This window comes from Aotus nancymaae, unplaced genomic scaffold (genome assembly GCF_030222135.1).
Source record: "Aotus nancymaae isolate 86718 unplaced genomic scaffold, 86718_ANA_hifiasm-v0.15.2.pri h1tg000059l, whole genome shotgun sequence".
In the NCBI taxonomy this organism is placed as follows: Eukaryota; Metazoa; Chordata; class Mammalia; order Primates; family Aotidae; genus Aotus; species Aotus nancymaae.
This window is the reverse complement of record NW_026988473.1, coordinates 3,871,683-3,895,674: the sequence shown is the minus strand read 5'-3', so window position 1 is coordinate 3,895,674 and position 23,992 is coordinate 3,871,683. Positions and strand designations below refer to the sequence as shown.

Genomic DNA, 23,992 nt, shown 5'->3' with positions numbered 1-23,992 from the left:
CTGTAATCCCAGCACTTTGGGAGGCTGAGGCAGGAAGATCACCTGAGGTTGGGAATTTGAGACCAGCCTGATCAACATGGAGAAATCCCGTCTCTACCAAAAATACAAAATTAGCTGGGCGTGGTGGTGCATGCCTGTAGTCCCAGCTACTTGGAAGGTTGAGGCAGGAGAATCCCTTGAACCCAGGAGGCAGAGATTTTGGTGAGCCGAGATTGTGCCATTGCACTCCAGGCTGGGCAACAAGAGTAAAACTCCATCTCAAATAATAATAATAAAATAAAATAATAAAATTAAAAATGTAAAAATATAGTTAAGAAGAAAAAATGAAGATCAGAAACAATAGCATAAATATATAAATATGCAGCCCATAAAGGCCTGCAAAAGTACTTTATTAATTAAATATCAAATTTAGCTCTGAGCCTTCTGGCAGCCAAAGCAAAAAGTGTTTTTTTCTTTTTTCCCAGAGAAAACTTCTTCAGTGGAAAGAAATTTTTTCCTAGACTTTAGCTCCAAAGGAACAGTTTCAGATGGGGCCCACCGTGTGATGTGGTAAAGGCCAGCCTCAGCCACATTCCCACAGTCGAGGCCTGTAATAATCCTCCCACAATGAGTCCTTGGAGAATGGGTCCGCTGGTTCAGTTGTTCTCATTTGGGCTCGCCTTGACCTCTCAGTGGCTCTTGTCATAGTTGGTCACTTTCCTCCTATTTGAAACACTTTGTTCACTTGGATGGGGGTCCTCGCTCTTGGCAATCTCCTTTCCCACTGTGGGCTCTGCTCTTCCCTCCATGGCCACATCTCCCTGACCTCTCTTGACCTCTGAAAGGTGGCAGGCCCAGGCTCAGACTCCTCCCTTGCCCTTCCCTTCCATTCCCTCCCCTCCCCTGCCCTCCCCTTCCCTTCCCTCCCCTCCCCTGCCCTCCACTCCCCCCCTCCCCTCCCCTTCCCTCTCCTCCCCTCCCCTCCACTCCCCCTCCACTCCCCCTCCCTCCCCTCCCCTTCCCTCCCCTCTCCTGCCCTCCCCTTCCCTTCCCTCCCCTCCCCTTCCCTCCACTCCCCCTCCCTCCCCTCCCCTGCCCTCCACTCCCTTGCCTCCCAGTCTTCTTCCTGGATGGCAGGCCACTGTTACCCCAGGCCCTCCAGTCTAATTTCTAGTCACAGCCAGAGGAAATGCAGCCATTAAATTTTATACCATTTCCTCACTGTCCTGTGATCACCTAAAGTTACTAAACAAATCTCTATTAAAAAGTGCCCAGTTGTGTGTAGTAACCAAATCCCAGAACTTGATTTAGAATGAAATAGTCTTGGGCAGGGCGTGGTGGTACACACCTGCAGTCCCAGCTGCTCGTGAGGCTGAGGCTGCAGGGACCTGAGATGGCACCACTGCACTCCAGCCTGGGCAACAGAGCAAGACCCTGTCTCAAAAAAAAAAAGGAATGAAGTATTTTCCACTTCTGGCCACTGCAGCCCCCACTGATAAGGAGTGGGGGAAGTCAGCTCTTCACCTCTCCCTGGCCCCACTCCCAGGCTTGAAAAGACCCTGGGGTACAGGGAGGAAAGGAGGGCAGTGGGTGCAGAGAGTGTGTGCTGGATTGGCAGTGGTGTAAGATGGCATCTCACTCCCTAGACGGCAGCTGTCTAAAGCTGGCTCCTGCCCTCCGAGGGGTTTGATGGGCTCCTGGAGTCTCCCTTCTGCACTGCCCCCTTGACTGAAACTCCTGGGAAATGGGCAGGGGTTCTCTGTTGGTAGCTCTGGCTTTCTTTCAAGTGGCATGCACTAACCCACTCTGTTGCATACCCTGTGCCAGAGAATACAAGCCCGCTGGGCCAGACCCCTTTTTCCATTCCCGCTGGCCCGTGCCCACCACAGTTCACCCCCTTTCTGGAGGCCTGACCTACCGATACCCACTGGGCCACCATGACTGCAGTGAGCCCACCACAAGCTCTCTGGGGGGCTTCCTTGAAGCGCTTCTCACCCGATTTGGGGTTAGAAGGCAGCTCCCCAGTTCCACCCCCTGCAGACTCAGTGCCATAGCAGCTGTTTCCAAATCAAATCACTGCAAACTGCCCCTTTCAAATCCACCCTTGATCGCTTTATACTCTTGAGGTGGATGAGGGGCTTCAACAGTGGCAATGTGGGTTTCTGCTTTCTTTAAAATTTTGCATTTTGGCCAGGAGCAAGCAATTCACCATGGCATTTCATGTCTATTCCACTCTGGAGCCTCAGTTGAATATTCTTTCATGCTGTTTATCATGCTTAGGACAAACCCAAAATTCCTTCCTACCAGGCCCCATGTGATCTGACTCTTGAGTCCCCTGTGGAGGTGTATATATATATATATACTTTTTTTTTTTTGGAGACAGAGTTTCACTCTTGTTGCCCAGTCTGGAGTGCAATGGTGTGATCTTGGCTCACCGCAACCTCCACCTCCCAGGTTCAAGTGATTCTCCTGCCTCAGCCTCCTGAGTAGCTGGGATTACAGTATGTGCCACCACGCCTGGCTTATTTTTGTATTTTTAGTAGAGACAGGGTTTCTCCATGTTAGTCAGGCTGGTCTCAAACTCCTAACCTCAGGTGATCTGCCCGCCTTGGCCTCCCAAAGTGCTGGGATTACAGGCGTTGGCCACTGCATCCAGCCTATTTATTTATATTTTTGAGACAGAGTCTCACTCTGTCACCCAGGCTGGAGTGCAGTGGCACAATCTCAGCTCACTGCAACCTCTGCCTCCCAGTTTCAAGCAATTCTCCTGCCTCAGCCTTCCAAGTAGCTGGGATTACAGGTGCCTGCCACCATGTCTGCATACATTTTTTGTATTTTTAGTAGAGATGGAGTTTCACCATATTGGCCAGGCTGGTCTCGAACCCCTCACCTCAGGTGATCCCCCACCTGCCCTTCCCGGCCTGCCAAAGTGCTGGGATTACAGGCGTGAGCCACCATGCCCGGCCTAACCTCAGCACTTTGGGAGGCTAAGGCAGAAGGATCCTTTAAGGACAGGAGTATAAGATCAGCCTGGGAAACATAACGAGACTCTGTCTCTTGAAAAAAAAAAACTAAACTAAAACTAAAATAGGCCAAATGCAGTGGCTCACACCTGTAATCTCAGCACTTCAGGAGGCCAAGGCGGGCCTATCACCTGAGGCCAGGAGTTCGAGACCAGTCTGGCCAACATGGTGAAACCCCGTCTCTACTAAAAAATACAAAAAAATGACCCATGTGTGGTGGCACACACCTGTAATCGCAGCTACTTGGGAGGATGAGGTACAAGAATCACTTGAACCCGGGAGGTGGAGGTTGCAGTGAATCGAGATCACACTACTGCACTCTAGGCTGGGCAACAGCAAGACTTTGTCTCACAAAAAAAAAAAAAAAAAAAAAAAAAAACCTAAAAGAAAAAGAAAATTGTAATCTGAGACTCCAGTGTGAAAGAGCCCATTGGAAATGTTTTTATAGGGCAGTTCTACCAGGCTTTCAGGGAACAGATGGTCCTTATCTCATACCAGTTGTTACAGAAGACAGAAAGAGAGAAGGCTGCCCAATTTTTTATGACCACCCCCCGCCGACCAAACGAGATAAGGACATTATCAGAAAAGGAAAGTCTGTACAGAGCATTGTATTATGGACACAGATGTTAAGCGTAAACTAATATAATAGAACATAGGAAAATACCCCACCTAGGGGTAGGAAAATAACTTCTTAAGACTCCCAAAATACAAAGCTCTATTCAAAACATTCATGAATCTAACTCCATCAAAATTAAAGATTTTTTGACTAGCCTTAAAAAAAATTGAGGATTTCTGGTCAGGTACAGTGGCTCATGCCTGTAATCCCAGCACTTTGGGAGGCCAAGGCGGGAGGATCACTTGAGGCCAGGAGTTCAAGAGCAGCCTGGCCAACATGGTGAAATCCCATCTCTACTACTTAAGTTAGCCAGGTGTGGTGGCACATGCTTGTAATCCTAGCTACTCAGGAGGCTGCAGCAGGAGAATTGCTTGAACCCAGGAGGCAGAGGTTTCAGTGAGCCGAGATTGCACCACTGTACTCCAGCAGGGGTGAAAAAAAAGGATTTCTGTTACATAAGAGCCCTCAGAGACAATGTTGACAGGTGACTGTGATCTAGCAAATAAATCCTTCAGCCGGGCGTGGTGGCTCACGCCTGTAATCCCAGCACTTTGGGAGGCCAAGGTGGGTGGATCATTTCAGGTCAGGAGTTCCAGACCAGCCTGGCCAACATGACGAAACCCCATTTCTGCTAAAAATACAAAAAATTAGCCGAGCATGGGTCATGTGCCCGTAATACCAGCTACTCTGGGGGTTGAGGCGGTAGAATCACTGGAACCCGGGAGGTAGAGGTTGCAGTGAGCTGAGATCGCACCACTGCACTCCAGCCCGGGAAACAGAACAAGATTCCGTCTTAAAAAAACAAACAAACAAAAAATTATGAGATATCATTCTGTGGCCACAGGGTTAGTCAAAATTCATAAGTTGAATAATGCCAACATTTGGTGAGAATGTGGGCAGACAGAAATTCTTGGTCCTCTGTAGGTACATAAACTGGCACAGCCCTTTTCTCAAGCAATCTGAAGTTGGGTGTATGTTTATGCCAAGACCTTACACTCTTAGTCCTTGATAAGTAGGCCAGAGAGATTCTCACGCAGGTGGACAAAGAGGCGTGTGCAGGGGTGTTGTGTCCCATGTGAGAACAGGAGTTGGGAGCCGCTTTGGCATCCGTCATCAGAAGGATGGATTAAGTAAAGGATACATAGGAAACTGCGGACACTATGCAACAGTCAGGATCGACAAGGCTTTTAAAACACAGCGTTTAAAAACACAGTGCTGGTTGGGTGCAGTGCCTCACACCTGTAGTCCCAGCACTGTGGGAGGCCGACGTGGGTAAATAGGTCAGGAGTTCAAACTAGCCTGGCCAACATGGCGAAACCTGGTCTCTACTAAAAAATATACAAAAATTAGCCAAGTATGGTGGCACACACCTGTAGTCCCAGCTGCTTGGGAGGCTGAAGCAGGAGAATTGCTTGAGCCCAGGAGGCAGAGGTTGCAGTGAGCCGAGATTGCCCCACTGCACTCCAGCCTGGGCAAAAGAGCGAGACTCTGTTTCAAAAAGCAAAACAAAACAAAAAACCACAGTGCTAGCAGGGGAGGGTGGCGTGTGCTCATAATCCAGATACTCGGGAGGCTGGAACGGTAGGATCTCTTGACCTCAGGAGTTTGAGGCCAGCATGGGCAATATGAGACCTTGTCTCTCAAAACAAAACACATGGTGCTTCATGCCTATAATTTCAGCATTTTTTTGAGACAGAGTATTGCTGTGTCACCCAGGGTGGAGTGCAGTGGCACGATCTCAGCTCACTGCAACCTCTGCCTCCCGGGTTCAAGCAATTCTCTTGCCTCAGCCTCCTGAGGAGCTGGGATTACAGGCGAGCACTACTACACCCGGCTGATTTTTGCATTTTTAGTAGATACAGGGTTTCATCATGTTGGCCAGGCTGGTTTTGAACTCCTGACCTTAAGTGATCCACCTGCCTCGGCCTCCCAAAGTACTAGGATTGCAGGTTTGGAGCCACCGTGCTCAGCCCAGACTAGACATTTCAATTTCTGAGGCTGTTCTTAGTGATCAAAGGACTTTTTATCACCTAAGATGACTTGAGGAGTCATAATGACTGCTCATGTTTTATCCAGGCCTGGGAACGGCTTGGCCCAAGGGGGAGTGGGTGGGTGGAGAAGGATGCAGCTGTCTCTGACCGAATGCTGGGTCCCCTTTGCTCAGGGTGTCAGTGCCACGTTTGTTTGTGTTCACAGGGGAAAAACACGGGCCAAATACACACCCAAGAGTTAACAGTAGTTCTACTGCACATATTTAAATTTTTGACAACATACATCTATAACTTCTATTATCTGAAGAATCAATAAAGATATGTTTTCTATCTGTACATTTATTTATTTATTATTTTATTTTATTTTTTGAGACAGAGTCTCCTTCCGTTGCCCAGGCTGGAGTGCAGTGGTGCAATCTCAGCTCACTGCAGCCTCCACCTCCTGGGTTCAAGCACTTCTCCCACCTCAGCTTCCTGAGTAGCTGAGACTACAGGCACACATCATCATGCCTGGTTCATTTTTTGTATTTTTAGTAGAGACAGGGTTTCCCCATGTTGCTCAGGCTGGTCTCAAACTCCTGGGCTCAAGCCATCCTCCTGGCTTGGACTCCCAAAGTGCTGGGATTACAGGCGTGAGCCACTAAATGCTGGGATTACAGGCGTGAGCCACTAAGTGCTGGGATTACAGGCGTGAGCCACTAAGTGCTGGGATTACAGGTGTGAGCCACTAAGTGCTGGGATTACAGGTGTGAGCCACTAAGTGCTGGGATTACAGGTGTGAGCCACTAAGTGCTGGGATTACAGGTGTGAGCCACTAAGTGCTGGGATTACAGGTGTGAGCCACTATACAGGCTCCCATTGCAGGTTTTAAGTAGAATCTTTAAAAATAGCTCAGGCTGCTGGGTTGGAAATTGACCATGAAGAAGCAGAAAGTCTATGTAGGAGACAACTGATGTTGAGAATGGTCCAAATGGGTGCTGGTGGGTGTTCAGATTCTGAACACACTTTGAAATCAGGAACAACTGCTGGATAGGACATAGCATGTCAGAGAAAGAGAAGAGCCTAGGTTTTTGGCTGGAGAAACAGGAAGGATAGCATAATCACTAGGCCTAGATGGAGGGGGCTGTGGGGAGGGTCAGGGGGTCAGTTTCAGATTTGTTAAATGTGAACTGCCTGTTAGACACCTAGTGGAGTGGGCCATTGGAGTTTGGGGGACAGGACTCACCTTCTATGTTTGAGGGAGAGGACTGGACTACAGATAAAAGTGGGGTTCATTGGCTGATAGATTTTATTTAAAACATGAGCCTGTCATGCCTGTAATCCCAGCACTTTGGGAGTCTGAAGTGGGAAAATCTCTCAAGTCCAGGGGTTTGAGACCAGCCTGGGCAACTTGGCAAAACCTCATCTCTACAAAAAATACAAAAAATTAACCAAGCATGGTGGTGCATGCTTTTAGTTCCAGCTACTTAGGAGGCTGAGGTAGGAGGAGCCCAGGAGGTTGAGACTGCAGTGAGCCATGATCATGCCACTGCACTCCAGTCTAGGCAACAGAGTGAAACCCTGTCTCAAAAAACAAAACAAAATGAAACAAAAACCCAAAACTCAAAACACAGAACCATGAGCCTAGTGAGTCCGGTAGGAGAGTAGATGTGGACAAAGAAGAGAGAAGGTGCAACTGTCCCTCTCCTGGAAGGGGAGGAGGAACTGGCAGAGGAGCTGGCCAGTGATCTTGGCCTGTGATCTTGGCAGGTGCAGGCTCACAGGGTGGTGGAGGTGACAGCCTGCCTGGAGTGGGTTCAAAAAAGAAGGCAAGGGGGAAATTAACCTTGTCCAGTGAAAACTCTTTCAGGAGGTTTTGCTGCAAAGGGAACAGAGAAATGAGACAGTATTGAAGAAGAGGAAGTGAGTTGAGAGAGAAGCAACAGTACGTTTATGCTGATGGAAATGCTCCCAGAGAGAGACGGGGAGGACAGCTGGAGGCCTGTCACTGAGCAGGCAATGAATGAATGCGTGCCAAGTGTGATAAATGAAGCAGAGTAAGGGGTGGGGCCTCTTAGGAACTTAGGAAATCTGGGCAGGGAGGGCTTCTTTGGCAAGTGTCATTTTAGCAGAAACCTGGAGGTCCTGAGAGAGTGAGCCATGTGGATTCTGGGGAGAGAGGCTTTCAGGAAGAAGAAACAGCCAGTGCAAAGGCCCTGAGGTGGGACTGGCTGATGTACTGAAGAGACAGTGTGGTTGGATCAGAGCAAGAAGGGGTCATGGTGGCACTTGCAGGTAGACATCTGTGCAACGTGTGAGACCTAGTGGGCCAGTAAGGACTTTGACTTTTAGCCAGTGAGAGCCAGGGCCCATGAGCAGGTTGTGAACACAGATGTGATGGACTCCATTCTTTTTTTGTGATGGATTCTGTTCTTTTTTTTTTTTAGTTAAGGTCTTGCTCTGTCACCCAAGCTGAAGTGCAGTCATGAAAATATCAACCTGAGAAATCCAGACCTGCCCTCTGCCAAGGAAGAAAGTGGCCCAGGCTTCTAGACTGTCCAGGAAATCAGCTGGGTTGAGGTCTGGAGGGGGCTCCATTTCTGAAAGTGGAGCTGCCTACACCTGTGCCTTCCACCGGGCTCCAGGTGTGGGAGAAGGATGGCAGCCCCCAGAAAGAACAGAGTTTGCATATTTTGGATGGCAAAAGAGCTTCACCTGGAGCAGCACTACGTAGGATATTTACACTGGACGTGCTCACTGTGAGGTGCTACTGGGATGGAGCCTGAGAGCAGAAGAGGGGCCACAGGGCCACAGGCAGGTCTGAGAAAAATTCTGCCTCTAGGGCAACTTCCAGGATAACCTACTGCACTGCGGGCGCATCATTGATGAATTAATAACAGCAATGTGGCCGGATGCAGTGGCTCATGTCTGTAATCCCAGCACTTTCGGAGGCCAAGGTGGGTGGATCACCTGAAGTCAGGAGTTCAAGACGAGCCTGGCCAACATAATGAAAATCCATCTCTACAAAAATTCAAAAAATTAGCCAAGTATGGTGCCACACACCTGTAATCCCAGTTATTCAGGAGGCTGAGGTGGGAGAATTGCTTGAACCCCAGGAAGCAGAGGTTGCAGTGAGCCGAGATTGCATCACCGCACTCCAGCCTGGGAGACAGAGTGAGATTCCATCTCAAAAAAATGACGATAATAATAGCAACATTAACATAGCAGTTCCCGTGAGTCATGAGGATGTTCTGTTTGTATCTGCATAGTGATTTAATCCTTACTACTACCCTGGGGGTAGATACGATTATAACCAGCCCCCACTTCCCATGAGAAAACAGGCACTGAGAGGGCACAGGATTTGCACCCAAGCGCTTCCTCTGCGCTCTTAGCCACTATGCTCTGCTGCCTCAAAAGAATGGTCAGTTAGTGTTAGTAATAATAACATTTACCCATTGCATTGTTTGGGGTTGCATGTAGTCCTTGCACAAACCTATGAGCTAGGGCCATGATTCCAGTTTTGCAGAGTGGGGAATCCGTCACAGAGCTAGTGAGAGGCCACACCAGGCCTCCGGTCCAGCTGGTCCATCTCTAGGGCCTCAGCTCAGCACCGTGTCCTCGTACTGCAGGCCTCAGTGGTCAGCACCAGGCGTCCCATGGGGACTTAAGATTCCGAGGCTTTTCAGCACTGCTTAGAAGTTTGGGGTAAGATCTTTTAATCCTTTTAAAATTTTATTTTATTTTTGAGATGGAGTCTCACTCATCCAGGCTGGAGCACAATGGTGCAGTCTCAGCTCACTGCAACCTCCACCTCCTGGGTTTAAGTGATTCTCGTGCCTCAGCCTCCCAGTAGCTGGGATTACAGGCACCTGCCACTATGCCCAGCTAATTTTTGTATTTTTAGTAGAGACGGGGTTTCACCATGTTGCCCAGGCTGGTCTTGAACTCCTGACCTCAGGTGATCCTCTGCCTCAGCCTCCCAACGTGCTGGGATTACAGGCATGAGCCACCGTGCCCAGCCTCGGGTGAGATTTAAATGTTGTAACTCCTTCCAGAACCTCATGGCCTATGAAGATGCCCTGTCTCCTGGACACAACATTCAACTTCCTGACTGGGGCTGGGAGTGCGAGGATTTGTTTATTTTTTCTTGAAACAGAGTCTTACTCTGTTGCCCTGGCTGGAGTGCAGTGGCACGATCTGGGCTTGCTGCAGCCTCTGCCTCCTGGGTTCAAGCGATTCTCGTGCCTCAGCCTTCCAAGTAGCTGGAGTTACAGGCCCGAGCCACTGGGCCTGGCTAATTTGTTTTGCATTTTTGGCAAAGATGGTATTTTGCCATTTTGGCCAGGCTGGTCTTGAACTCCTGGCCTCAGGTGATCCACCCACCTCAACCCCCCAAAGTGCTGGGATTACAGGTCTCAGTCACCGCACCCAGCCTGGGAGTGCGAGGATTTAAATAAAATCTTGTGAAAGTCCAGTTTGGCTCCTTCGGGGCCTCGGCTGGGCCTGGGGGGCAGTGCAGGAGACAGGCTGATGGAGAGGGCCTGCCTCAGGCACCGCCTGGGCATCTTCACGGGTGTGAGGACCCTGCGAGATGGCCGAGTCCGGAGGTCCCCTGTACAGACAGATGGGGAAACACAGGTGAAGTGGGGACAGGGACTTACATCAGGTCACACGGGGAGCCGGTGGCTGAGGCAGGAGCAGAGGCAGGACCTGGCCCTGGGTCTCTGCGCTGAACCATTCCTGGGCATCCTGCTGAATTTGCCCCCAGAAGGAAATGGGCCTCACATACCCCTCCTAGCATGCTTTTGTCCAGACCCCTTGGGACTGTCTGAGGACTGGTTGCCATAGAGATGGCCTGTTGGGCAGTTCCACAGTGGGGGTGGGGGATGGGGCAGGATGGGGAGGACACCGGTATGCTAAGTACCTACCAACAGTTGGTTAGGGCCCCGTTGGCCCGACCAGGGCAGGACACGCGGTTTTAGGCTCTGGGGAGCAGCTCTAGGCTGCTCAAGCTGCTGTTGACCATCTCTCGGGACATGCAGGTGAGGGAGGCCCAGTGGGGGCATTTCCAGGTGAGCCGCCTTGGATCAGGGAGGCCTGGGCTGGGGAGGCTCTTGAGAAGCCGTGATACCTGAGCTGAGGTCCAGGTGAAAGGGAGCAGGAGCGGGACAGGGACCACAGGGAGCCCTAAAGGCTTTGGGGGAAGCTGAGGGATGACGCCCAGGGGTGACTCCCAGGGATGATGGGGCAATTTAGGGAACACTGTGGGAGGAGCAGGGTTTCATGAAAGATGAAGACCACCTTAATGAAGACCACCTTGGTTTCCGCCTTGGCTGTAGCAGGTCCAGGGCCCAATGGGACATTTGGGAGTGCAGTCCAGGGCCCAGAGGTGATCTAGTGCAAAGGTGATGAATCTGGGCTCCACCACTTTCCAGCTGTGTGATCTCAGTTACTCAGCCTCTCTGAGCCTCAGCTTTCTCCTCCACATGAGGGGGGTGATCTCCTCCACATGATGGGGCCTCCTAGGGTCCTTGGGAAGGTAATGTGTGGTCATGCATGAAAGTCCTGAGCACATAGTAGGTGCTCAGGAGATGGCAGCTGCTGCTATTTTAATATGCAGAATGGAGGTGTTCAGTAGAGTTTTTTTGTTTTGTTTTGTTTTTTTGAGATGGAGTTTTGCCCTTGTAGCCCAGGCTGGAGTGCAATGGCACAATCTCAGCTCACTGCAGCCTCTGCCTCCCAGGTTCAAGCAATTCTCCTGCCTCAACCTCCCAAGTAGCTGGGATTACAGGCACAGGCCACCACATCTGGCTATTTTTCTTTTTTTTGTATTTTTAGTAGAGATGAGGTTTCACCATGTTGGCCAGGCTGGTCTCGAACTCCTGGCCTCAGATGATCTGCCCACCTCGGCCTTTCAAAGTGCTGGGATTACAGGCATGAGCACCGCGCTCGGCCGTGTTCCATTGGTTTTAATGGTAATGAGGGCCCAGAGGGGCCCAGTCAGGCCCAGCCAGGTGCACAGAAGAGGAGGGCACCCAGGCAAGGTGCAACACAGTCCGGGAGGCTGCTCCGAGCTGGCCTCCCCTACTGTCTGTGCCCAGGGCCGCCTGGGGAGTGGTGACGGTGTGCCAAATCAGGACCTGCAGCAGAGGTCTCCGAGCTCAAGGCAGACAGCAAAGAAGGACCGCAAGCCCAGGGGTCAGAGCAAGAAAGGACAGGGCTCTGAAGAGGCTGAGTTGTAAGGAGCAGTGGGATGGGTCAGGTGGGTGCTGGGGGTCAGGCCCCTCTGGGGGCTGGTGCGGAACCTGACCCCCTCCCTCTCCTCCTTCAGTCTCTTCACCCCTCCTGCTCGGAAGCCCTCCTTCCCCTTCCAGTGGGCCTGGGAGAGCATTGCCACAGATGTCCGGGCTGTGCTTCAGCCAAGCTCCCCAGCCTCTAGCCACCAAGCCCTGCCCCTGCCCTCCTCACTCTCCCAGCGCCAGTTCAGGCGCAAGTCCACGGGCAGCCTCCCAGAGACCCTTGGCTGCTGCCAGAAGACAGAGGCACAAAACCTAAAGGTGAGACAGCGGCTGAGAGCCTGGGGTGGTGTCTCCATCCTTCCTGGCAAAGGAGGGCAAGGACCAGAGCCCCGCTGTGAGTGTGGCCTCCAGCTGCCTGGGAGGAGGCCAGGATCAGGATCAGTGTCCAACGAGCAGGTCCAGCTGCCAGGCCCGGGTGCTGAGAAGGCCAAGAGGGGTCTGAGTTCTGCAGAGCTGCCCCGGCGCCCCAGGAGGGGGTCGATCTCAGAGGAGGAGCAATTCTCAGAAGCCCCAGAAGAGGCTGAGGAGGGGGAGCACAGGGCTACCTGCAGAAGGAGGGCTGCTTCTCAGAAAAAGGGGCAGATTTCTGGACAGGAGACCTCGGATGAGGGGCAACAGGGCCAGAGCCAGGGGAGCACCCCCAGCTTCAACAACCTCTGAAGGCCGCGGAGGAGGAAGACAAGGGCCAAGGAGCTGCAGGAGCCATGGGACCTGGAGAAGCTGTACAGGCAGCTCCAGAGAGACCTGGATTGTGGTGAGCACGCGGCTCAGAGCCTGGGTTCCCCGAAGCAACACCACCGGGAGAGCACTCAGGGAGGTAGGAGCTCAGGCAGGCTAGGCTGTGCTCTGGGTGCTGAGGGGATTGCCTGGCGGGCTGGGAGAAAGAGGGCAGTCCTTGACTTGATCTCACTGTGGACAGGTCCCCAAAAGCAGCCCTGGAAGGCTTTGAGAGATGCCTTCCAGGTCTCCAAACGGAGTGGAAAGGCCTATGCCTTGGGAGGCGATGAAACCTTCCTGTCTGCCAAACTGCCTAACCGCACCTTCCACAAACGACAGGAAGCCACCAGGTAAGAAGGTAGAGAAGGGAGTGGGAGGCAAGGGTGAGAAGTAGAGATGGAGCCAGTTCTCCAAGAGATGCTGAGGCATTTGAACTCTCATTCATTTCTTTGTTTATCCATTCACCAACCTTTTGGATCCTCCATCCATTCATCCACCCACCCATCCATCCATCCATCCATCCACCCATCCAACCACCCATCCACCCATCCATCCATCTATCCAAACATCATCCATCCAAACATCATCCATCCAAACATCCATCCATCCAAACATCCATCCATCCATCCACCCACCCACTCATCCATCCATCCATCCATCCACACATCCATCCACCCATTCATCCATCCATCCACCCACCCACCCATCCATCCATCCACCCAGCCACTCATCCATCCATCCATCCACATATCCATCCACCCAGCCACTCATCCATCCATCCATCCACATATCCATCCACCCATCCATCCACACATCCATCCACCCATCCATCCATCCATCCACCTACCCATCCACCCACCCATCCATCCATCCACCCACCCATCCACCCATCCAACCATCCATCCATCCATCCAAACATCATCTATCCAAACATCATCTATCCAAACATCATCCATCCAAACATCCATCCATCCACACATCCATCCACGCATCCATCCATCCATCCATCCAACCACCCACCCACCCACCCATCCATCCATCCATCCATCCATCCAGTTACTGATAACATCCATTCAACCATTTATCCATCTCTCTGAATACCTGGCCAATTATTTATTGACACAGCCACTTTTATTACCCATCTTTTCTTCTGTCCATCCACTAATCCATTAACTAAGTGATTAATGCAACATTTATTATCTACTCATGGGCCCTTAGGATATAACTATTACAAGACTCGGAGCTAGCTGGGCATGGTGACACGTGCTTGTAGTCCCAGCTACTCAGGAGGCTGAGGTAGGAGGATCTCTTGAGCTCAGGAGATTGAGACTGCAGTGAGCTATGATCCTGCCGCTGCACTCGGCATGGGCAACAGAGTGAGACACTGCTTCTAAAAAAGAAGTTAAGGGGCCAGGCACAGTGGTTCATATCTATAATCCCAGCACTTTGGGAGGCTGAGGTGTGTGGATTGCCTGAGTTCAGGAGTTCGAGACCAGCCTGGGCAACTAAAAATATAAAAAATTAGCCAGATGTGGTGGTGTGTGCCTGTAGTCCCATCTACTCAGGAGGCTGAGGCAGGAGAATTGCTTGAACCCGGGAGGTGGAGGCTGCAGTGAGTCATGATCACACCACTGCATTCCAGTCTGGGCAACAGAGCAAGACTCTGTTTCTAAAGCAAAGGAGACAGTGGGAGCTGAAGGGGAGACTATTGGCAACACTGGGATGAGGGACCATGAGGCCCTCAACCAGGAGGTCCTGTGGATGGAGGGAGGAGATCCATTTAAGAGACATTTAGAGACTGGTTCAGCAGGCCTTGGTGACTGGTGACAGGTGGGATGTGAGAGCAGGGGAGAGTTCATTCAGTATTCTTTTTTTTTTTTTTTTTGAGACAGAGTCTCACTCTGTTGCCAGGCTGGAGTGCAGTGGCTCACTGCAACCTCCACCTCCCAGATTCAAGCAATTCTCCTGCCTCAGCCTCCTGAGTAGCTGGGACTACAGGCGCGCACCACCATGCCCAGCTAATTTTTGTATTTTTAGTAGCAATGGGGTTTTACCATGTTGGCCAGGATAGTCTCGATCTCTTGACCTCGTGATCTGCCCACCTCAGCCTCCCAAACTGCTGGGATTACAGGCATGAGCCACTGTGCCCAGCTCATTGAGCATTCTTATAGCACCTCACAATTTTTTTTTTTTTTTTTGGAAACAGAGTCTCTCTGTGTCACCCAGGCTGAAGTGCAGTGGTGTGATCTTGGCTCACTGTAACCTCTGACTTCCAGGTTCAAGCGATTCTCCTGCTTCAGCCTCCCAAGTAGTTGGGACTACAGGCTCCTGCCACCATGCCTGGATAAGTTTTGAATTTTTAGTAAAGGCGGGGTTTCACTATGTTGGCCAGGCAGGTCTTGAACTCCTGACCTCATGATCTGCCTGCCTCAGCCTCCCAAAGTGCTGGGATTACAGGAGTGAGGCACCATGCCTGGCCATAATTCCTTTTTTAAAAAATTTATTTTATTTAATTGATAAAAATTGTATTCATGAACAACATGAGGTTTAGAAATATATATATATTATGGAATATCTAAATCAAACTAATTAACATATGCATTACCTCACTTTTTGAGACGGAATCTTGCTCTGTCCCCAGGCTGGAGTACAGTGGTATGATCTCGGCTCACTGCAACCTCTGCCTCCCGGGTTCAAACAATTCCTTCTCAGCCTCCCGAGTAGCTGGGATTACAGATATACACCACTGCGTCCAGCTAATTTTTTTCTATTTTTTAGTAGAGATGGGGTTTCACCATGTTGGCCAGACTAGTCTTGAACTCCAGATGTCAAATGATCCACCTGCCTCAGCCTCCCAAAATGCTGGGATTACAGGCATGAGCCACCATGCCCAGCCTTTGCCCATTTTTTAATTGAGTTATTTGCTTTCTTGTTACTGAGTTGAGTTCACATGCTTTGGAATATTAACTCCTTTTCTGATGTATGGCTTACAAATATTTTCTCCTGTTCTGTATGTCATCTCTGTTGACTGTTGCTGTTGCTGTGCAGAAGGTTTTTGGTTTGATGCAACCTCATTTGTCTATTTTTGCTTTTGTTGCCTGTGCTTTCTGGGTCATATCCAAAAAACCAAAGCCCAGACCAGTGTCACTAAGCCTCTTTTTCTTTTTTTTTTCGTGGCAGAGTCTCAATCTGTCTCCCAGACTGGAGTACAGTGGCTCAATCATGGCTCACAGCAGCCTTGACCTCCTGGGTTCAGGTGATTCTCTCACCTTAACCTCCTGAGTAGCTAGGACTACAGATGTGGGCCACCACACCTGGCTAATTTTTTGTATGTTTAGTTCAGAAGGGGTTTCATCATGTTGTTCAAGGTGGTCTCAAACTTCTGGGCTCAAGCGATCCACCTGCCTCAGCCTCCCAAAGTGCTGGGATTACAGGTGTGAGCCACTATGCCTGGCCTTTTTTTTTGGTTCGAGATTGCTTTGACTGTTTGAGGCCTTTTGTGGTTCTATATTAAAATTGTTTTTTCTATTTCTGAGAAAAATGTCATTGGAATTTTAATAGGATTGCACTGAATCTGTAAATTGCTTTGGATAATATGGACATTTTAATAATATTAACTCTTCCAAAACACCTTTCTTTCTTTTTTCTTTTTTTTTTTTTGAGATAGAGTTTTGCTCTTGTCATTCAGGCTGGAGTGTAATGGCATGGTCTCAGCTAACCACAACCTCTGCTTCCTGGGTTCAATTCTCCTGCCTCAGCCTCCCAAGTAGCTGGGATTATAGGCCTGTGCCACCACGCCTGCTAATTTTTGCATTTTTAGTAGAAACTAGGTTTCACCGTGTTGACCCGGCTGGTCTCGAACTCCTGACCTCAGGTGATCCGCGTGCTTCCGCCTCCCAAAGTGCTGGGATTACAGGCATGAGCCACTATGCCTGGCCTGGAAGCAGGAGAGTTCTAGAAAGAGTAGGGAAAGGCCTTGACCTGGGCCTGAGGGTTGAGCCTCTGTGGCAGCCTCGGTCATGGACTTCCATGACAAACCCTATTCCCAGAACACTGGCTCTGGACCCCGCAGTCCCTTTCCACAGGCTCCCATGTTGCCCTATTCAGCCCCTGGCCCTCCGTGAGGCTTCTGCTTCCCATAAACCTCTCATCCCCTTCCCTTCCCTCTCTCACCCAAGGAGCCTGCTGCAGGCCTGGGAGCAGCAGCGGCAGGAGGAGCGCCAGCAGGCCGAGCTGCGGCAGGCCCGCACACAGCACGTACAGCGGCAGGTGGCCCGCTGCCTGGCGGCCTATGCGCCTAGAGGGAGCGGGGGGCCCGGGACGGCCCAGCGCAAGCTGGAGGAGCTGAGGTAGAAAGCCCGGGCTTTGGGGGACCTGGTGGGGAGAGGGCAGGGAGGCCGTGCCAGGTCTCAGTCTACAGGACCGAGGGGCACCAGCCCTCGCCTTCCCCAGGGCTGGCCAGGCCACTTCGCCGTGTTTACAGATAAGGATACTGAGGCATGGGAGAAGGGGCCCGCCAAAGGCCACCAGTTAATATTATGACAATCTCTGCTGCTGTCGAATGCTCAAGGTTAAAATATTCTACATCTATGATCATACTTTCAAATCTCCATTTCCTGATTTCTAATGCCAGACATACTTGTTATAAAATTTCACAGAAATATTGACTGGAGAAGGTGAACAGCCCTGTGACCCCTCTCTGGGAGACAACCATTGTTCACAGTTGGCTGAAGAGTCATGTTTTATTCTCTTCCTATATTGTGAACATTTTCCTAAGAAGCAAATTTGTGGGTAAACCTTTTTTGGACTCCTAACAGGCCCGTGAAGCAGGCGGCACTGCTGCCGGTGGGCCGGGTCAGGTTCTTCCCTTGGCTGCACAAAGGAATTTGAGAGCAAGTCCAAAGGAAGGATAGGCAAAGAAGGTTATTGCAAAGCAAAGGCTACCCTGACCAACATGGTGAAACCTCATCTCTACTAAAAATACAAAAATTAGCTGGGCATGGCGGTGCATGCCTGTAATCCGAGCTATTCGGTAGGCGGAGGCAGGAGAATCACTTGAACCCAGGTGGAGGTTACAGAGAGCCAAGATTGCGCCACTACACTCCAGCCTGGGCGATAGAGCAAAAACTCCATCTCAAAAAAAAAAGAAAAAAGAAAAAAGAAAAAAAAAGGCTCACAGGAGGCTGAGGCAGGCAGATCACCTGAGGTCAGGCGTTCAAGACCAGCCTGACCGTCATGGAGAAACCTTGTCTCTATTAAAAATACAAAAAAAAAAAAAAAAAATCACCAGGTGTGGTGGCGCATGCGTGTAATCCCAGCTACTTGGGAGGCTAAGGCAGGAGAATTGCTTGAACCCAGGAGCAGAAGTTGCGGTGAGTGCCATTGCACTCTAGCCTGGGCAACAAGAGCGAAACTCCATCTCAAAACAAAAAAAACAAACAAAAAAACCAAACCCACCCTGAGGACTGCTCATAAGGAAAGACAGCAGCTTGTGCCTTAAAAGGAATTCCTTTCATAGGAGTTGTTCATACATATTCACAAAATACTGGTGAGGTCAGGTATGCAGAGGTGGACCTGTGATTGGCGCATGCGCTCAGTATCTGCATGCGTTGACGCACATCACATGTATCATTAGCATATAAAATCTCCACCTAGGGGTGTGTTTTTTACTATTAAAATGAGGAAAATGTTGCTATAAGCTAAACCTTGAGCCTAGCTGTGTATGCGGGACCCCGAGAAATCCTTAGCTCCCTCCAAGGAAGGAATTTGTAGCTAATAGCTTCCAGGGCTTTTGCTGATTGACTGGAGATTGGGGAAGCTACATTATGAATAAGGGGCTTTTGTTTTCTTTCCTGGGCTGTTCTAGGTATCAGGGAACTTGTAGCCATCTGGTATCCCCCAGAACTGCTATCCTGAAAAAGAGTTAGGTGCTCAGCCGGGCACAGTGGCTCATGCCTGTAATCCCAGCACCTGGGGAGACTGGGGCTGCTGGATTACCTGAGGTCAGGAGAGACCAGCCTGGCCAACATGGCAAAACTCCACTCTACTAAAAAAATACAAAAATTAAAAATTAGCCAGGCGTGGTGGTACACACCTGTAGTCCCAGCTACTTGGGAGGCTGAGGCAGGAAAATCGCTGAACCTGGGAGGCGGAGGTTGCAGTGAGCTGAGATCATGCCATTGCACTCCAGCCTGGGTGACAGAGCAAGACTCCATCTCAAAATAAATAAATAAAAATAGTTAGGTGCTAATGCACAAGCGCACAAGTGATGCAGAGCTACTGTGAAAGGAGCCCTGGGGCTTCACACAAGGGGACAAGTCAGTATGGCCTGCTCACCTTACTGTCCTTCCTCATATCTCCACCTTCATAACCCCGCCGGTGAGGAAACTGAGGTTCAGAGAGCTTAAAGAATTTGCTGAAGGTCACGGGTGGGTAGCAGAACTGAGTTCCAGCCGCCTTGCCTGCCTGAGTGCTCAAATTCTCCCTTTAGATGAAAGATACCAGGACCTTCCCACAAGAGCTCAACCTAGTCAAACAGGTAACAGGAATAAATGTGACCAAAACTAGTGCCATTGATTTGAGCACCTCCTGGGTGCAGTGAGCGCAGGGCATCTTTTTCTGCACCGTCTCCTCTGGTTCATGGAAAGTAGGGTGAGGATCCACAGAGGTTTCAGCGGGGTTCTGATCATCTACTCTTTGAGGTTCAATCTTAGTCACGCCAATTTTACAGATTTGGAAAGAGAGGCTCTGAGAGGTCAAGTGTGTTTTAGGGGACTGCTTGGGCCACTCCCTTCTTCTTCCCAATCTCACTCTGTCACCCAGGCTGGAGTGCAGTGGCGTGATCTCAGTTCACTGAAACCTCTGTCTCCTGGGCTCAAGCAATTCTCCTGCCTCAGCCTTCCAGGTGTGGTGTGCACCACCACACCTGGCTAGTTTTCTGTATTTTTGGTAGAGACAGGGTTTCACCATATTGCCCAGGCTGTCTCGAACTCCTGACCTCAAGTGATCCACCTGCCTCAGTCCCACAAATTTCTGGGATTACAGGCGTGAGCCACTGCGCCTGGCCAAATGTTTTGTTTTGATAGCAAGGCAGGAAGTGTAAGGTTCAGAACTCCAAGTGGCAGGTGCGGCAAAAGAGTGATTCAACCTCACTCCTTTCACTTTCTATTTGAGACTGTTAAGGCATAAGTTGATGTCTCCCACGTGGTCTCTCAGCCCTTACAGCCTGTGAACTTCACTGTCTGACCGGAACAGGAGACTCTGTCCTACCTAGGAAGGACGGGCACAAAAGAGGTTGTCCTGTGGCAGGGAGGATGTGTCTTCCTTCCATTCTGAGATGATGGACGGGGCTGATACCCACAGGCACTACTTCCCTTTCTGCTCAGGACTCCTGTCATTTTTAACAGATACAGCATAAAGTGGCTGGGCGCAATGGCCTGTAATCCCAGCACTTGGAGAGGCCAAGGCAGGCGGATCACCTGAGGTCAAGACCAGCCTGACCAACATGCAGAAACCCTGTCTCTACTAAAAATATAAAATTAGCCAGACATGGTGGCACATGCCTGTAATCCTAGCTACTTGGAAGGCTGAGGCAGGAGAATCGCTTGAACCTGGGAGGCAGAGGTTGCGGTGAGCCGAGATCGTGCCATTGCACTCCAGCCTGGGCAACAAGAGCAAAACTCCGTCTCAAAAAAAAAAAAGAAAGAAAGAAAGAAAAAGAAATAGCATAAAGTATCCAGCAGGAAAAGTGCACATGATATCACAAAAAGATAGAGACTGCCAGCTCATTTTCCACCTCCCCTTGTAACTGCGGTGAATTCCTTCCCAAATGGTGAAAACTCTTTTCATGGCAACTTATGTTCCTGGCCAAGGGTTTTCAAGTCCATGTCTTTTTCTCAGTGGAGGATGCTTCCTTCCCTGCCACAGGGCCAAGGGCGCATGACCTAGCAAGTGGCGTTTTTCCACGGGGCCAGCACACTCGCTGAGGTCCCGGCACAGGTCCTGAGGTCTTGTCTGCTTCTCCCCTCCCCTCCAGTCCACGGGTGCTGCCTCCACACCTCAAGGTCTCTTTTATGTGCTTCACAGAAGGATGTCTGGTCCCATTTGGGGTACAGCCTGAAGGACCCTCTTGCTGACAGGGTGCTCTTTTCATGAGGGAGAGTGACACTCGAGTTTGTCAAGCAGACACATTCTGAGAAGTGCACAAACTGGGTTTTGGGTTTTGAGACAGGGTCTCGCTCTGCTGCCCAGGCTGGAGTGCAGTGGCACAATCTCAGCTCACTGTAGCCTAGACCTCCCAGGCTCAAGGGATCCTTCCACCTCAGCCTCCCAGCTAGCCGGGACTACAGGTGCATACCATTACACCTGGCTAATTTTTGCATTATTTGTAGAAACAGGATTTCACCATTGTTGTCCAGCCTGGTCTCAATCTCTTGGGCTCAAGGATCCGCCCTCTTTGGCCTTCCAAAGTGCTCGGATTACAGGTGCTAGCCACCACACCCGGCCAAACTGGGTTTTTGTAAGTGAAAACTGTGCTTCCCCAATGGAACCCTGATCTCTCTGGGATGTGTCTTTTACATTTGCAACACTATTTTTTTTTTTTTTTTAGTTTCTCTGTCCCATTTTCCAAGCTGTCTGCTTATAAGAACCACAGAGAATGCCTCCCTGCTATAGCACAGTGAAATAAACTGAGCCCAAAGCCCAGAGAGAGGCCTTGCCCAAAGTCACACAACTAGCAACCACAGCTTCCCCTCAAAGGGAAGAGGACAGGGACAGGGAGGCTATGGAAGCAGGTGTCTGGAAGCTCAGAAGCCAGCACTGGCCCCTTTCCCACGGGGTGGCACAGAAGGATGGGAGGCCCTGGCTGCACAGGGCTCAGCCCCTCACTTCCCAGCTTCACACCTTTGGACAAACCCCTCAACCCTCCTGAGCCATCAGTAAATTGGTGAATAATGTCCACACTGGCTGACCTCACAAGGAATCCAGGGCCAGAATGGGCATGAAATCGCTTTGTAAAGGTGAGGATGAGGACATGAATATTAAGTCCTTAGTAAAGATGAGCAGGCTCAAGAGTGGGGATGAACAGTTGTGTCCATGGTTAGCTGCCCAAAAGCCTGTCTCCCCTGCAGGCATCAGCAGCGACAGCGCTTCGCTGAGTAGCAGGCAGAGCTGCAGGGCATCCAGCACAGGGTGCAGGCCCGGCCCTTCCTGTTCCAGCAGGCCATGCAGGTGAGGCTGGCACTTGAGCAAGCACACAGCTGCCCACTGCAAAGAGCTGGCTGAGTGGGTAGGGAAGCAGCATGGGCGTAGGTCCCTGCAGATAGGATCCCAGGGCTGGGGAATCTCTGGGACCCACTTAGTAACCAGAGCCCCAGCTTGCCCTCGGCAGCCCTGGTGCAGAGCAGGAAGCCCTTTTCTCTCTCCTCAGGCCAATGCCCGTCTCACTGTCACTTGGCGCTTCTCCCAGGTGCTGTCAGCACTGGGGCTAGATGAGGAGCAGCTGCTGGCTGAGGCAGGAAAGGGGGACACAGTGGGCACCCCCAGAAAACCCAGGTGAGTCCCCTGGCAGGTCAAGAACTGGCTCTGCCATGCTGCTGTGGGATGGGGCGCCCACACGAGCACTCTGGGCTCTGGAGGGCCTCCCCTAGGCCCTGTCCTCCATGTCACCCAAGGAAGTCTAGGCCAGGGTTGTCATTCCTACTTCTCAATGAGGAAATTAAGGACCTGATGGGCAGGGCCTTGCTTAAGGACACAGGAACGAACAAGCAGCAGAGTCAGTCTGGGAATCTGCAACCATCTGAGCTGCCGCACACCAAGTCCTCATTACAGGCTGGCACCACCACACTGGTTACTCCTTGGATACCTCCCTTATGCCTTAGAATAACCTGGTACAGAGCAGGGACTATGAAGCCCACTTGACAATCAGGAAAGTGAGACTTGAGAAGGGAGAGTCACTTGCCCAGGATCACACAGCAAGCCAGTATAGGAGCAGGGTTTGAAGCCACATTGTCAGTGGTTTCCTGAGGCATGGGGGTGGCAGCGGAAGAGCCAGGGGCCTCTATCTGTGTCTTGAAGGAGCCACAGGCCAATGGGGGTGAGAATGGAGCACTCTCCTCAGAGCCCCCCAAGGAAAGAACCTACCGGCAGCCAGCCTGACAGGCACCACACCCCCAGCCTGGACCCGGAGTGCAGTGCCTGAGATAAAAATTAAAGGCTTTATGGCAAACACAGCGTGGGATTTCTGGTGGTAGTGGTGGTGGTGGTGGTGGTGGAGGCTCCAGGTTGGAAGTGAGAGGTGGCAGCTGGGTGGGCAGCAGGCTTAGCTCTGTCCCCACATCCCCCCCAGGAGCTCTGGCTCTTTTGGTTCCCCCCACCCAGCACACACAGCCCCTTCTCTCCTCCTGAGGAGTGGGGACATCTCAAAGAGCAAGAACTGTGACTTCTCCACCCCATTCTCAATGTATATGCTGGGTCCTAGAAATTCAAGCATGAATAAGATGGAACGACTCCCGCCTCTGAGGACGCCCAGTGAGTGGGAGAGGGGGTGGACCCTCAGAGGGGTGCATACAACATACCCTAACACAGGCTGACTTGTGCCACACAGGGAGCCACAGACTGAGCAACCATTCGGTGGGGGGAGGGGTTTCAGGAGGGAATGTGTGCATTGGGCTTTTTAAGTTCCAGTAGTTTTAAGTTAGGGATCCTCTCCTCAAGAAAAAAAAATCATACACACAGATGTGCCATATTTTGCATTCAATTTCAGGGGTTCCACAGACACACTGACGCGCATGTGGAGCTCCTTAACAGTTCACAGGTTTAAAAAATCCAATCCAGGGCCGGGCAGAGTGGCACACGCCTGTAATCTCAGCACTTTGGGAGGCCAAGGCGGGTGGATCGCTTGAGCTCAGGACCAGCCTGGACAACATAGTGAGACCCCCGCCCCTATATCTACAAAAAAATACACAAATTAGAGAGGCGAGGTAGCGTGTGCTTGTAGTCCCAGCTACTGGGAAGGCTGAGGTGGGAGGATCACTTGAGCCCGGGAGGTCGAGGCTGCCGTGCACTGTGATCGCGCCACTGCACTCCAGCCTGAGGAACAGAGTGAGATCCTATCTCAAGAGAAAAACAACCCAGGGGACGTGGGAAGGCAGCGTTCCCTGAGGATCCGGGTTACAGGGAGTCGGAAGCTGGGCTATGTAATTGAGGTTCTCGGGAAAACAACGCCCATTGGAGCCACGACCCCAGGAGTCCAGGAAGCGAGCGCCCATTGTAGGAGGGAGGTGTCCACGGGAAGACCATGAGGTAGTGAACACCCCGTTGCCGGGGAAGTACAAGCGCAGGGAGGCCAAGGAGGAACTTCCAGCCTCGAAGACACTGGCTTAAGGTGTC

At 51.0% G+C, this 23,992-nt stretch overlaps 1 protein-coding gene across 1 annotated transcript; it reads left to right on the top strand.

Moving 5' to 3' along the window:
- The first annotated feature begins 10,474 nt into the window (after nt 1-10,474).
- Nucleotides 10,475-22,802, top strand: TSGA10IP (testis specific 10 interacting protein). The gene is given in 8 exon segments (XM_012462872.2): nt 10,475-10,630; nt 11,690-11,826; nt 11,920-12,641; nt 12,807-12,954; nt 16,783-16,953; nt 21,733-21,832; nt 22,032-22,156; nt 22,679-22,802. Coding segments are annotated over 8 exon segments (1,683 nt in total).
- Nucleotides 22,803-23,992: the final 1,190 nt, after the last annotated feature.